This window comes from Syngnathus acus, chromosome 2, assembly GCF_901709675.1.
Source record: "Syngnathus acus chromosome 2, fSynAcu1.2, whole genome shotgun sequence".
NCBI classification, from domain to species: domain Eukaryota; kingdom Metazoa; phylum Chordata; class Actinopteri; order Syngnathiformes; family Syngnathidae; genus Syngnathus; species Syngnathus acus.
The window spans coordinates 16,864,272-16,880,274 of record NC_051088.1 but is presented as its reverse complement, the minus strand read 5'-3'; the positions used below and the strand labels follow the sequence as shown (position 1 = coordinate 16,880,274).

General features: G+C 43.2%; 2 protein-coding genes across 2 annotated transcripts; one reads left to right on the top strand and one right to left on the bottom strand.

Annotated features, from left to right (window-relative positions):
- Positions 1–652: 652 nt before the first annotated feature.
- Positions 653–8,781, top strand: ctdsp2 (CTD (carboxy-terminal domain, RNA polymerase II, polypeptide A) small phosphatase 2). Its single transcript, XM_037275745.1, has 7 exons — positions 653–1,348; positions 3,499–3,662; positions 4,874–4,975; positions 5,405–5,461; positions 6,123–6,215; positions 6,328–6,513; positions 6,619–8,781. The coding sequence occupies exons 1-7, from the start codon at positions 1,288–1,290 to the stop codon at positions 6,742–6,744; spliced, it is 789 nt and encodes a 262-aa protein (XP_037131640.1). The 5' UTR covers positions 653–1,287; the 3' UTR covers positions 6,745–8,781.
- Positions 8,782–11,679: 2,898 nt separating this feature from the next.
- tegt (testis enhanced gene transcript (BAX inhibitor 1)) lies at positions 11,680–15,675 on the bottom strand. Its single transcript, XM_037272946.1, has 10 exons — positions 15,513–15,675; positions 14,588–14,661; positions 14,409–14,517; positions 14,189–14,309; positions 14,055–14,103; positions 13,479–13,576; positions 13,187–13,266; positions 12,679–12,779; positions 12,509–12,584; positions 11,680–12,431 (listed from the first exon to the last, which is right to left on the bottom strand). The coding sequence occupies exons 2-10, from the start codon at positions 14,641–14,643 to the stop codon at positions 12,408–12,410; spliced, it is 714 nt and encodes a 237-aa protein (XP_037128841.1). The 5' UTR covers positions 14,644–14,661; positions 15,513–15,675; the 3' UTR covers positions 11,680–12,407.
- Between the last annotated feature and the right edge of the window lie 328 nt (positions 15,676–16,003).

Genomic DNA, 16,003 nt, shown 5'->3' with positions numbered 1-16,003 from the left:
TGAGCCAAATGTCAGCCCCATCGAGGCCTCTCAGCCTGTCCACCAAGCCCCTTTCCTGGAAACTTCCAGCGGAGGCTACTCGGGGCAGGCCCGCGGGTTGGATGGGAGGTGGGGGTTGGTTTGTCTTCAGTGGGTGTTCTCTTCCAGCAAAACACATGACTGGCGCCCACACCATCTCAGCCACTCTCAGCGAGCGGGTCGTCAGTCATTGCATTTTTGTGCAGCATTAAAATAATGTTGCTGTTTTGGGAGGGATAGATAGATAGATAGATAGATAGATAGATAGATAGATAGATAGATAGATAGATAGATAGATAGATAGATAGATAGATAGATAGATAGATAGATAGATAGATAGGCATTTGCTGTCCATCTTTAGGGTGGTTGATAAATTGATGGATTAATAAATGTGCACACAAAATGAAAGAGATGAGAAAGTGATTATGATGGATGGCTGACTGACCATCGATCGTCGTTTGTTTATTCGTTTATTTTTGGACGTTATAATCAAGTTAGCGAATGAAAGCATCTCGTCGTCGGGCTGGAATGTGACGCGTGCAGGCCTGGGAGGAATGCCTCAACCACGCCCCCTCGCTATGGCTTGTCCAATCAGAAAAGGTAGTCGGTTTTAGGGCACCCGCCGAGTGCCAACCGTACAAAAACAACGCGTGGGCTATTTGACTAAAGTCGTATTTATGTCATTTGGTCCTGGGGTGGACTTTTTGCACTTGAGAGCAAAGTGTAGCTTCGAGGTGCGGGTCTTTTCAGGGCCCTCGGAGCGCGTCCGGCCGATGTTGTTTATGTGTAGTAAGGGGTAGCTTGAAACCGGCCTGGCTTGCCCCACTTCCTCGCTTGTTTTCCTCGTCGGCTCGCTTGCGCCTGCTGGATTCTACTCCATGTTGACGCCGCCACTGCTGGCGCTGCTGCTGCTGCTGCTGCTGCAAAAGTGACGACTCGGCGGCCACGGGACGACCAGGAAGCCCCCCCCCCCCCCTCCCCTAGCTCGCTCGCAACACCGCCGAAAAGTCGTGTCCAGAGAGCCCCGAAAAGCGGTTCCGAATTGAGCACTTTCCTTCTGCAAAGGAAAAAAAAACTGAATAAGCGTTGGAGAAGGATAGATCGACAGAAAGACAGTAGTCAAGCCACGCAGGCGGGAGAGACGCCAGTGACAGGCGAGCTCGGCGAATCATCGGCTGGATCGGAACCGCGAAGACAGAAGCCAATGAGGGGTGCCCGTCAGTGCCCGGGGACAGGATTTGAGGATTTTGAGGGCTCCGTGATTGTCCGATGGAAAGTTCTGTTATCACCCAAGTGCACAAAGAAGACGTCCAAGTGTCCCCCAAAACAGGTGAGACTACTTTGAACCGTTCAGATTATCTTTCTCTGCGACTGTTGTTGTTGTCCCACTACGTTGAATCAGTGTGCGCTTGATTGACAGCTGTAACATAAAAAAAACATCACAAGCAGATGTGGAATTCAAGTCAATAAAGCAGTCCAACTACAACGTTAATGGCGAAAATAAAAATGACGCTTGTTGTACGTTTGAATTAGTGTCGCATTTAAACTGAAATTCGAACTTCAAGTGTCAGATGTGTTGATGTTTGATTATCGCTGCTGGAGTTTGTTGGCCAAGAAACAAAAGCTGCTCGAGTATTTGAGAGTGTCAGGTTGCAGCTTGTTTGGCAGCAGCCCTTCATTTTGCCACTAGCAGGAAAAACACGAGTGCACAACAACAGGCTCGCTTTGCTCCCTTTTCGAACGCAGTTCGGCAGTTTGGGTCGCATTCTGGGGAGGGGGGGGGGGGGGGCGTAGCGGTTGCGTTTGCATAACGCCAAAATGCACCGTATATAATCTCGATGTTACTGGAGAATGTGTATTGAGATTGGAGAGGGGGGGGGCGTTCAAACAGCAGACCCCCCCCCCCCCCCCCCTGCACACGCCCAAAAATATAAGATACAATTAGTCAGTGCCAATTATGTTGGTTTAGGAGATATGATTAATTAGACGATAAGGTCGTAGTGAATTGGGGGGGGGGGGGGGGAAATCTGCCAGTGTATTTGCATGTGTGGATCAACATATGAGGATTTTTGTTTGTCTCCTCAAGCACGGAGTTGTGTAACACTACGTCCTCATTCTGCCGAGTAAGAAAACGTTCTTCCCCTTCCTGAGCTGCACTGGCACACTTTTGGCCCGTTTATCATCGGTTCCTCTTTCCAGGAAGCTTGATGATCCACTGGAAGCTTCCACATCTCAGGGATGTGATGCCCAATTTTTTTGTTGTGACTTTAGGCTTGTCCCACGATCCATAGTCAAAAGCCAAAGCCCGTGGAGGTGTGACCAAGGCTAGGTCCGACGACAGAATGGCTGCCAGGCAGCCTTGAAAAGGCCTCGCTCGGAATGCTTTCTGTCTGTGTAAGGTAGTGCTCTAAAGTGAGTGTAGGTTTTCCCGCCCTTCGTGATTATATAACCTGTGCCGGCCATTTCCAGCAGCAGCGGCAGAGGCAGTAAAAGCAGATTTCACGCAGGCCGTGTTATTCTGCATGCAGAAGGCACGCGCTGACCCTCATAAGCAACGTCGATCGTAGATATGCAACAATTCATCTGTTAATCATCAAATTTATCAATAACTATTTTGAGACCTTGTTTAACTAAGTAGCAGCCTCTCCACCGTAAATATTCTCCAATTGCTGTCGTCCTCCATGAAAGCAGACTGGTTATCTTTGTGTTTCATCCAAATAAGATATTTGCAAACATCTGTTTTTACTTTGGAAAACAACTATCGACATTTTTGCGGATTTGCTAACCTGTTATGAATCAAATGGGGAACTGAATCACAATCCAGTCATATTTTTGCTTTTTCTACACTAGCCATTTGAAGTATTGTCCAGTTTTTCAATAAAGGGGTGGAAATTGCTAGTATTATAATTCACCAAGATAAAAAAAAAAACTCTTGACAATTTATACATATCAAAAGATTGTGGAGGTGAGAGCGGAAATCCTCAAGCTCCTCATTATGCTTTCACAAATGAATAAATATAGAGCTCAGGGGGACAAAAGGAAGAGCGCAAAATTACAGTGGACCTTAAAACTTGTCATTTCTATGTTGTTGCATTCTGTGCGGGAAATCAGGAAGAATGTAAATAAGCCGGATGGCTGATGTGGACATTTGCAAATTCCTGCATTCTACCAAATATCAAACAGAACATACTTGACAGACACGTGATGGCGTAGAGATTCTAGATGCAAAGCAGCTTTTGGGAAAAAAAAATACAAGGGCCCAAAACTACTCTGGACCTTCTTCAGTATTTTAAGCTATTTTCCATTTTCTTAAAACGAATGCTTCACGTGGCAATATTTGTTCTTGGAGTTGCATTGTGTTGTTGTAATTTATCGAACAAAATAAAGATGCTTATTTTATTTGAACAATAATGTGTTGACAAAGTTTACTGCAATGACATTTGAGTGAAATAAATGTTTTCCTCTGCGCTTGTGTGGCAGGCCAGGTGAGCCGCTCGGCCCTGAAGCAGCCTCGGAGTTGTAATGTCTTCAAAGCGCTCTTCTGCTGCCTGCAAGCTCAGGATGAGCCCAAACTACCTCCGCCACTGCTGCCGCCTTCCCAGCAGGCTTTGCTGGAGGCCCCGGAAAATGCGGCGGTTGTCAAGGTAACCTCGTTCGCATTCCACGTACGCTCGCTTCAATCCTGCCGAAATCGGACCGGAGCCACCCAATGGGATGTGGAATATGTAGTCGCTGTTATGTCACAGCGAGCGCTTGCTCATTTTTTTTTTTTTAGCTGAAGAAAGAATATTGTGTTGTAATGTGCGGTACGCATGTTATATAACAGAAGAGTAATTCATGTCAGCCTGGCAGTTGACCAAAAAAGCTCAGAGAGAGAAATGGTTCCCATGCCATGTCCTGTATGTTATTGATAGATTGCAAGAACTGCATGTCTATTTACAGAAATTGCAATTGTGCTCATTTTGGGGGCGGGGGGCAATAGGTTCTTTTTTCAAGGCCAATACGGATTATTAGTAGTCATTGAAACTGAAATTAATTTGCACAAAATGGGAAAATATTGGCATCAAAATTTACTTCGACTAACTATATGCTTACTGAAAGGGTTTTCAGCTTTGCATGTGTTAAATGTTCAGGTCATGTTAATTTTTCATTCATTATAATTAAACCAAAAAGTACAGGGAGATTCCAGACTCAGCATGTCTTAGAAATTAAAAAAATAATCAACAAATAACATAAATAGCTCTTAGTTTTTGCAAACCAAAAAAAGGTTTTCCAAAGTTTCAATGTTACTAAAATATTCATTTTATATTTTGGGGGCGGGATTAGAATGACATGCAGAACAGACACATAATCTAAATGATATAAAAGTTTTGTGTAAATTGATTTTTGCGAAAAACTGCACAAAATGAGTTTTTGCACTTAATGTTGGTTTCCTGTTGCGCAGTTTTGTGCTGACCTTAAAAGGTCATATTTATCCTTTGCAAGGGGGGGGGTAATCACGGTAATAATTATTTTGTAGTGGGTAGTGGATCTTCTATGTGCCCATTTATTAATCTATCATCCACCAGTTCAACTAGTTTTAAATCCATCAGTTATCGGCTGTCAGATATCGATGACACGTTTTTCTCTGACTAGTAAAAATATCAATGAGATCAAACATCGTAATCTAAAGAACTGAAATCAAATCGAATTGGAGCCTAAAGAATTGAAATAGAATTGAATGTGAAACTTTTCGACAATACCCAACAACTCAAAATCACACACACACACACACACACGCATGCCTCAAATGGCTTATATTAGGCTTATATTACGTTAGGCTAATAGCGGTGAAAACCGTTTTGTGTGTCATCAGTTGTGCGACGTCAGCCTCCTGCCCGAGGTGACCGCCCATGACCAAGGGAAGATCTGCGTGGTCATCGATCTAGATGAGACGCTGGTACACAGCTCCTTCAAGGTGGGGACCGACTGATCAATTGATCGTTCATTACGGGCCTCGTTCCAGTTGAGACGCTGCCCAGACTGGTCGCCAGTCAATTGCTGGGAACATAAAGACAAACGTGTTCCAATTTAGAGTCTTCCATGGGGCTAGCATGCTAACATGTTTTTAGAAAGTATGAGTTTGCTGGAGTACCCAGAGAAAAGTCGCACAAGCACAGTTTGTGTGTTCACCTTGGCTTGTAAATCCAAAAGAATGTTTCTCAAATGACTGGCTGTTCATGCATCCTGGAGTGAAATGCCCTGTTATTTACGGCAGTAGCAGCAGCAGTACGGCATGGAAGCGAGCGCTTATGTAACATCATGAGAATTTCTGCTCGGGGTCCATGAGTGCGTGCGCACACGCCTACCGAGCCAACTGAACGTCTCCCTTCTGTTTCCCCTCTAGCCAATCAGCAACGCGGACTTCATTGTGCCGGTGGAGATTGAGGGGACCACACACCAGGTAAGCGGCAGTGCAGCTTGCGCGTGCGACAGAGTTCTGATGTGGTTGCAGTGACCTCTACTGGCCACGTTTTGAACAAAGCCTCAACAGCAGGACGGGAACTCGCACGGTCATTTCACGTTCTCAACATGGGTTGCCCAAGACGTTAACAGTGGAAGACAATTAAGAACAAAAGCTGTCTGGGATTTTGCGGCAAAGACTTGAGTCCTGCGATGGCGGCGAGGCATCTGTGTGGGCCTCTGCCTGGTTCAAGTAATCCAGGATAGGCTGGTTAACACTGGCACGGCCTATTCTTGATTACTTGTTTCAGGAAGTGGCCATTGGCGGCTAAGCTGGGGTTTCTGATAAACATCCATTTTCTGCAGCATTTCTCCTCATTAGGGTCACAGCTGAGCTGAGATACTAGTGTCCAGCAAATGCCAGATAAGGCTTGCAAAATACTACAAGCTGTCTCTTAACTTCTATCCAAGTGAAGATACTCATGTTTATCTTCAGTATGGCTTTCAGGTACTTTTTCATGACCGACCAAATGCTAAACATGTTCGAGCACTGCTACGCTTGTGACCGCAGCGATACACACAGATGAGTTCCTGCTGTCCTGGAACGTGGGATGGAGTTTTCCCGTAAGGAAGTCACCAATGCGTGGGCTGTGTGTTGGCAGGTGTACGTGCTTAAGAGGCCGTATGTGGATGAGTTCCTGCAGCGAATGGGAGAGCTGTTTGAGTGCGTGCTGTTCACCGCCAGTTTGGCTAAGGTAGCTAGCGGACATAATCACCATATGTACCATCATCACCAGTGATTCTCAAAGTGGACTCTGGCGGTATGCAAAAGAATCACTCAATGTATAAATATATTTTTAAATCCAGTACGCCGACCCAGTGACGGACCTGCTGGACCAGTACAGCGTGTTCCGGGCTCGCCTCTTTCGGGAGTCATGCGTCTTCCACCAGGGTTGCTACGTGAAAGATCTGAGCCGCCTGGGCCGAGACCTTCATAAGACGCTCATCTTGGATAATTCTCCCGCATCCTACATCTTTCACCCCAACAATGCTGTGAGTTTACACTCCAAACTGGCGCAAACATTTGCTTGAGTTTCATAAATCACAACATTGATGTCAAATCTGTTTATGTAATATGTGTGCGCGCACGCTCGTCAGGTCCCCGTGGTGTCATGGTTCGACGACGTAGATGACTCCGAACTCCTCAACCTTCTGCCCGTGTTTGAAGAACTCAGCCAGGCGGAGAACGTGTACACTCAGCTGGACCAACTTCGTGGGCATTAAAGGACCTTTTTCCGGGTCGTCTTCCACATATCACGCATTGAAACAGGATCTCTTCACATGTTGGTCTGTCCCAGCTGCTGCACAAATATCTCAACAATGACATTAGCGTGGGTTACAGGACATTCCAAACTCACAAAGCAACTACGTTTGTGCCTCAGATTATGCTTGGCATTCTCAAGCCTTTTTTATATGCTTGTGATAGCAGCAAGCACGATTCAAAATCATGCAAATCACCACGAGACAGCGCGAGGACACCACAACCAAAGCGCCATTGTCACAGTCACCGGTTCAACCAGTTATGGCAATTGTTCTCTGGACAAAACAGAAGCCTCCATGCCCTCCATCTGACTTTGATTGAGTGTGCCTTTAAGGAACGAGGAAGAAAAGAAAAAAAAAAGGTTTTTTTTAAATCACCACGGGTTTTATACACCATTCGTTTTGATAAGTTGTTTTATATGGAAATCTATTTTTAAATAGTTCCTCTATGCAAGCCGGTTCTGTCAATATTTCATTTCAGTGGACGTAAGAGTTGGCCTTATTTATGAATAAGCAACAAAAAACCAACACGAAAGCTAAATGATGCCCAATTGTTGTCTTTTCTAAATCTGATGCTTTTATGTAGCCGTTCACGTTACAAAACCAAAAGCGACTTGGAATGTGAACGGAATGCATCAGTGAATTGACACGTGTGCGCACAAACCATGACGTCATGTGGTGCAGTCTGCTTCCTGAAGGAAATACCAAAAAGGTTTGACTGCAACCGAAGCCAAATTTCTTAACCGAATCATTTTGTGTCGTCCTCTTTTGGCCATTGACTGATTTCTTCTTTTTTTGTCCGCCATTGCTTCTGGCACTGTCTAATTTGTCAAACCATTGTGATGTTTATTGCCTTCTGATGACATGGAGGTGCAGTGAGCGCCACCTGAGTGGTCAGTGTGCAGTTGCGTCAGCTACATACCTGATTTATATTATAGCCACTTACGAAAGCGGCCTTGTCAGATTTTGAAAAAAAAAAATGCAATTGTACTGTTTACATTCATGTAATTATCAGAATTCACTTGCAGTACGAACATACTGTTTCAGATTTATATTTTCTACATCAGCCTTTGATTGATTGTCGCGGATTTCATACTGTGTCCCTCTTAAAATTGTGGGCGGTGACATATTTTGATTTTGCCTCAATCATCTTCTGCCACTCAAGCCACCTCTGCTAAAACCGGCTGCATCCTTAGTTCAACCGCTTATTCAATTTGAATATAGTATGATTAGTGTTTGGTTCTGTTTTTTTTCTGTTTAAAAAAAAAAGCATTATTTTAGGAAGGTGACAATATATGTAGCTTTCAGCTTGAGCGAAAAATGACAAAATCGTATCGTGTGAGCAGACACACTGGAATCTGCGGACACGGCATAGGCCGAGTGCCACACATTCAGACAAGCTTTCTGAGCTTTTTTGTCGTTATTATTATCATCATCGAACACTGCTGACAAAGATACACAGTGCCTTTTGAAGTTTGGAGCGATAGAGGTGTTGTGCCTAAAAATGAGTTATGATGATGGCCTCAACACTAGAATGCATGTCATGCTGGGCATGAGTGAGGAAACACTGTCGAGAGCAAGTTTACGCAGCTGTGCTACTTGTAGCGGGAAAACACTTGAAAATATCTTTTTTTATGAGTGTTTTTTTTTTCTGTATTTATTGGCCAATAACCTGTATTGTCCGGTAATGCTCAATATTTTCTATTGTTTTCCATTTGCCAACATTAAGCAGTTTAAATTTCACTTGTAGAGTTTTGTCATATTATTGATTTGTGTCATTTTTGGGTGAGTTTCCTGGGTTTTCTTGTGTTGTTGAACACCTACCCCCCATGTTAACTAGTTTTAAAAATGCTAAATGTACCACATGTGATGATCCAAAGTATTTAAGATTGCCATCAGTTGTCTTTGTCTTTTGGAATATTTTTGTCTCCCATATCTGACCAGAACTACAAAGTGCTACCAATATTTTATTGAAATAAAAATTGGTTCTATTTTCCTGTACTTGAGTGTTTTTGTGATGAGGCATTAAACTCAAAAGTTTATCTTCTGTGTGGAGAGAAAGCCATTTCTTCACCCATACGCTTATTTTTTATTTAAATATTTTTATTAAAATTAAAAAAATAATAAATGATAAAAAAATAATTAAAAAATTAAATAAGAAAAAAAAACAAAATTAAAAAAATGAATAAATAAAAGACCAAAAAAAATGGAAACAAACCGAACCCCAAAAAATCTGTGACGTCATTTGGACACTCTATTAGGTACACCGCCATTTTCAGGTGTTCCAAATCACAGGCCACTTCATTAGGGAAAAATCATGGTCAAAGCTTAACTGAAAGTGAAAAGTGCCACACCCGCCCTCACCCCCACTTTCTGATTGGCTGTTGGATCTGTGACGTCACTCGGACACTCCATTAGGTACACCGCCATTTTCAGATGTACCTAATAACAGGGCATTTTATTAGGGAAATATCATGGTCAAAGGTCACAGGTGTCAAGCTCTAGTCCTCAGGGCCGCATTCCAACATGCTTTCCAAGATTCCCTCGTTAAGTGCACCTGCGTGAAAAGTTTTTGGTCATTTTCACGTTCCGCAGGAGCTAAAACTTTTCACGCAGGTGCACTTAACGAGGGAATCACATGGACACTCCATTAGGTACACCGCCATTTTCAAGTGTACCTAATAACAGGCCACTTTATTAGGGAAATATCATGGTCAAAGGTCACAGGTGTCAAGCGCTAGCCCTCAGGGCCGCGTTCCAACATGTTTTCCAAGTGACCCTCGTTAAGCGCACCTGCGTGAAAAGTTTTTGGTCACTTTCACGTTCTGCAGGAGCTAAAACTTTTCACGCAGGTGCGCTTAACGAGGGAATCACACGGACACTCCATTAGGTACACCGCCATTTTCAAGTGTACCTAATAACAGGCCACTTTATTAGGGAAATATCATGGTCAAAGGTCACAGGTGTCAAGCTCTAGTCCTCAGGGCCGCGTTCCAACATGTTTTCCAAGTGACCCTCGTTAAGCGCACCTGCGTGAAAAGTTTTTGGTCACTTTCACGTTCTGCAGGAGCTAAAACTTTTCACGCAGGTGCGCTTAACGAGGGAATCACACGGACACTCCATTAGGTACACCGGCATTTTCAAGTGTACCTAATAACAGGCCACTTTATTAGGGAAATATCATGGTCAAAGGTCACAGGTGTCAAGCTCTAGTCCTCGGGGCTGCATTCCAACATGTTTTCCAAGATTTCCTCGTTAAGTGCACCTGTGTGAAAAGTTTTAGCTCCTGCAGAACGTGAAAATGACCAAAATCTTTTCACGCAGGTGTGTTTAACGAGGGTAACTTGGAAAACATATTGGAACGCGGCCCCTCAAGGACTGGAGGTCCACACCCTTGGTTTAAGTGAAAAGTGCCACACCCGCCCTCACCCCCACTTTCTGATTGGCTGGTTGATCTGTGACATCACTCGGACACTCCATTAGGTACACCGCCATTTTCTGGTGTACCTAATAACAGGCCACTTCATTAGGGAAAAATCATGGCCAAAGCTTAACTGAAAGTGAAAAGTGCCACACCCGCCCTCACCCCCACTTTCTGATTGGCTGTTTGATCTGTGACATCACTCGGACACTCCATTAGGTACACCGCCATTTTCTGGTGTACCTAATAACAGGCCACTTCATTAGGGAAAAATTATGGCCAAAGCTTAACTGAAAGTGAAAAGTGCCACACCCGCCCTCACCCCCACTTTCTGATTGGCTGTTTGATCTGTGACGTCATTCTGACCCTCTATTAGGTACACCGCCATTTTCAGATGTACCTAATAACAGGGCATTTCAGGTTCGTTCGCGAAGATTCACAGACAGCGTTGCTGCTTGCTATGCCAGCCGACACACGTTATGCCGACATTGTTTTAATTTTGTATTTGTTGGATTCTAGTCTGTGTTATTATACCAAATGTGTTTGTGTTTGAATAAAAGGGAGAAAAAAAATCCGTTATGCCGACATTTGTTATTTTTGGGGACACCAATTCATATAACAACGTAAAACACATACATATTGTCATATAAAGCAGTTAACCAAATGTCTGATTTTTATGTTTTGATTGGCGAATATAAAAACAAGGAATAAAACACCAGACAAGTTTTAACATAAATGTTTATTAAAATAATAAAAGTAAATTTCAAAACAGCAATCTAATGTGAAATTGCAGTAAATTGGATAACAATATTTAGTCATATGCATACATGTTATCGAACCAAACCGAACCGAATCGAACCAAACCGAAACGAATCCCTTAGCGACTCGCTCTGTCTTCGTGCGACAGCCAAGGACGATTCGGTCGCTTGTCGTTCGGTCGCCGAAGAGTCAAAATTGTCGTGATCCGTATCTTGAAGGAATCTCGTAAAATGAAGGATGACAACCACCATCAACCAGACTTCTCCTCCTCAGGATCTCCAACCAAAGTGAAGCCAATTATTTCTATTATTTATTTATTATTTTAAATGTATGTCACTCTCGTTTTTTTGTAATCTTTAGGTGAAAATTCAAGTCTTCTGGCTTAGTTTAGGTCCCTATTTTTAATGTTAATGTGTTGTTGTTTATTCCTTAGGTGATAGTTCCCCTATTTGTTCTTGTATGCATTTATCTTACTGCCATGTGTGCCAAGTTTGGAGTTTAGCTTTTAGAACTCCTAAAAGTAACATGCATTTCAAATATTTACAACTGTCACATTTGACTATACAGTCACTGCATAAGTGCGGTAACTTGAAATTCTTGAAAAACTGCTGTGGTCCAAGGTTGGAAATTGCAAAAAGAGGTTTTTGTGAGAAAATCTTTCCTTGCAGAGGAAGAAATCCTCCCCAAACACCTTGGTGGGATTAAACATTCTACTTCGCTTGAATAATGCGTGCATTCAACACATTTATTTGGGCAAATGTATCAAACTTGTAGTTAACCTTTTACATGAACAAAATTAATTCTTCACAGTATATGCTAAAAATGCAAGGTTAACTTCACTTAATTTGGCAAACTATCAGACATCTGTGGAATTTACAAGAGAAGAAAGCAAAAACAGGAAAAAGCGCAGTCAAAAACTTGGACAAACGCGGCCAACCTGGATCTAGAAAAGTCCAAGAGATTTCAAAGCATTACTTCAGAGGGCATGTGGGAGGGGGATCCAGTGTCCAAATCACTCTCGACTACTACTAATTATAATAAACAGAAACCTAGAAATGAAGCAAAATGATTTATGTGATCACACAACTTAAACTATTATTCGTGTGACTTGCTAATTGAGAGTCTGTCATCATCTTGTATTAATTGTTGGCACATAGAACAAGACCAAACTCAACTGAAGTGCCGCTTGCGTGGCACAATGCTGCCCTCTACAGGCTAAGTAGGTTGACTGCAACGTTAGTCCCCTCGTGTTCTCAGCACGACTAGCATTAGTTGGACATGGACGGACAAACAATCAACCCTTGGAAGTTAAACATAAAAAAAAAAAAAAAAAAAGCTCAAAACATTTTCGATCGGACCGTAAGACCACGAGTTTAAGAAATTAAGTCAAAAATAGTGCGCGACGCAAATTGGCCCGACTCTTTTTCAGCCGCTCACACAAACTTATCTACTTCTTCTCCTTCTTCTTGTCCTGAAACAACAAAAGAGAACACCACACTGTTACTCGACACACTGCTACACTTTGTTGAGTTGTTTTATGACTGGTACCTTGTCGTTGAGGGCGAGGATGACCATCAACTTCCGGAAGATGGTAATGAAGTCCAAGAACAAGTCCACGCAGTGCCTGCACAGGGTGACACGTTTTGTTTGGGCATGTCCGCAGTGAAACGGTGACATATTTTCTTTTTTTAATTTAAACCGGACGCGGCCTCACTCACCAGACGTAGTCCTTGTCGCCGTTCTCCGCCTTCTCGATGATGAGCTGAGTGTCAAACAGGACGAAGCCGCACATGATGAGCAGGCCCAGGTACATGTGAGCCTGTTGGAAGAAGCAAAGGTCATCTTGGAAAGGGCTCAGAAACGTGGAAGGAATATGCAAGAAGGAAAGAGCGAGCGTGACAAGATTTCCCAAAAATGAGTGTCAACTGGTGGAGCTAGATAGTTTTTAAAATGTGCACTATTGCAAGAAATAAGTAAATGCTTTCAAATGCAGAAAACTGTCTTGTCCCAAAAAAATTAAATGGAGCAAATAACATTACAAATTACATAACAAGCAACATTCAGGTTGTTTTTTGGTGATTTTCTTTTGTTCTGGAGTGTTTCAGAAGCCTTTTGGAGGCTTTTTTGAGGACAGTTGTGACAGTGAGACAAGATGCAGCAAGCAAGACAGCTACAAAGTGACAAGAGAGCGAGACGAGGAGAGATCAAACGATGATTCCGACTGACCTTGAAGAGCATCGCCGATCCAAAGAACATGTTCATGAGTGACATCAGGAAGAGGATAGACAGGCCAGACATCAGTGTGCCTGATCACCACCACAACAACAGCAAGGCAGTTAGAGACAACAAAGTACTAGCAGTTCAGGTTGCCTATTCGTTGGTCTTTAAACGGGTAAAACGTGGAATCTACCTCTGGACAGAGAGCTTCTCAAAGGAGCAAGCAACTATTTCATACAATTATGTTTCTAGAAAGTACTTTCAGCCATGCCAAGTGTGAAGACGAATGAGGGCGAGTTACCTCCAAGGAACAGGTAGCTCCTTCGTTTAGCGTAGAGGGCGCTGAGGGTGAAGCAAATGAAAATAACGGAGGTTCCCATGAAGGCTGTGGCAATGATGCTAAAAAGAAAGCAGGGGGGGTTAGCAAGTGCTTTGCACACACAAGGCAAACACAAATCATCAACAGATGCGACAGAAAACAGAGAATGCAGCTATGTAAGGCAGACGATGAATATGTCAATCTTAAACTCGAGAATTCTCATTTACAGTGCCAACAAGACAAGTGAAATTTCATGTTAATCGTCTTGTTTCCAAACAAGGTTCTCTGAAAGGCACTTTGAACATGTGTTTAACTATATGATGTGTTTTCAAAGCTGACTTTTGAGTATCATTATTTCTTTTTAATATATTCTTAACATCGTGCTGCCCAAACAAACATTATGTTCAAATGAGCAATATTTCTCTTTTTTTCCCCCACTTGCAATAGAAGAGAGAATGGCCATTCTGGCCACTATTTTACAAAAGGCTTATGTGACTAGGAGGCCCAAACGTGATTTTAAAGGTGAGGCACACGTTACGCAAGTGTTCCTTGGCATACCTGGGGTTGACGGCGATGACAAAGTCCAGTGTGGGGCCGAGGCCCACACCTAGAGTGAGGAAGGGGGGGAAAAGCGCCTCAGTTGGTCTCATTTGGCTAACAGTCACCCAAACACAATAAAGGTGAGTGCAAACCGTTAAGGAAGGCAAATCCCGCCAGGATGGCCAGCCTCTTCTTCTCAGTGTGGACGTTGTGCGGCGTCATGGCCAGCCACACCATCATTCCCAGGGATGCCAGGGCGCAGAGCACACCTCCCTGAGAACACACGAGGCGTCACTCGTCTGATCAGGTATCATCATCAGGTGCATAATATACAAGATTGAAAGTTAGTTAAGATTAAGCAAACTAAGATACCTGGAAGAGGCGCAAGACGACATGCGTGTAGGCGCCGGCTGCCGCCAGGAACATGCATGCCGCCAAGCTGGAGTAGACATTCTTCAAGTGCAACTGGGTGGAATGAGATCTGCAAGAGCAAAGAAAAACATTTGAAAGAGCACAACTCAGATAAGTAACAAGTCTGACGGGCTCCATACATTTGGGAGAACTTGAAGATGGCATCAAAGTTGATGCTGCGGTCAAACGCATTCATGGTGCAAGAAGATGATATCTGGGTAAAGACAAACAAATTAGAAACTGTTTTGCCATCTTCCTAAATACTTCCTGAAAATGTCCATTAAAAATCATTTCGTTGTGATTTTGGAGTGAGGAATGAGTGACTGATTGTTGATGCAATAACTGCATCATTGTTCTCCAAAGTAAAAGCACGTTTGCAGCCACACAGGTAATCAGTCTGCTTTCATGGAGGATGACAGAATTCTGAAAATATTCAACAACCAATTCACGGCCGATCGCGGCAAAATAGAAAACACCGTTCAAATCAGAGCCAACACTTCACCATTACCTAAAGTAAATGAGGCCCCAAGAAATTGAAAGCGAAATTGTACATCTTGTTATTTTACTCCAGTAACCTAACGCGTAACGATGAGTTTTCGAATTGCTTGGCGTGAGTTATATACGTTGACGGTGCAACGATTCCTCTGAATGTACAAATGGCGGAAGCATGAACAATCGGAGTCACGTACTACGAGAAACGCAAACGGTACTTTCGTTGTTAGCTGCTTTGAATTGAGTGCTTTTAATCCATGTTGTCGATGTTGAATCTTGTTCGTCAGCAGCACGCAAGACACAACGAACGTGATCATATGTAATTGCGTTTGTTTGTGTAAATTAGAAAAACTAGCACAAAGGACGCCCACAACTTCTGTGTTTGGGTGTGTGCGTTGCTAACCACAGTTTGCTTGTTGGTCGTCTGCTGTGTGTTATTAATAGCCTTCCAAGCTAACGTCGGCTAGCGCGACCACAAATCCCATACTTCGACAATTAAATCGAAAACCACAAACGTCAAGCCACTCAAGCAATATGTCAAGGGGTCCCGACGGTATATTGTGTGTGATTCACCTGATCGGTGCTCCTGACGCCCTGCGATTCGGTTCGTTTTGTAGGCCTTTCGTGGATTCTTTTACTCCCTTCTTTCGCTTTGAGTCGCGTCTGAAAGCCAGGACGTGTCACACAAACACACGCACGCGCACACAGTACAGTGATGTCACCATAGAAACGCCCAGAGACGTGCACGCCACAACACCTGACTGTCCCCCTTTGGTGGTTGTTTTGGTACTGACCTAAATAATTTGATCAACTCCAAATTCAAACTCTCACCAAAATAAATTTTAGGAGGCATGCTGGACCGTCCAAATATGACAATATAGAGGTTAAGGTATTATAATTATTATCACCGTTTTCTTTCATTTTGGCAACGTTTTATACTCGCTGGTAAAGTTGGCAATTTAACGACCAAGTCTTGGTTGTTAAATTTGGATGTAGTCACAAATCCACAAGAAATAATCTCGAGCCCCTTAATCACCTATATCTTTCTTGCCTCTCTAATTTAC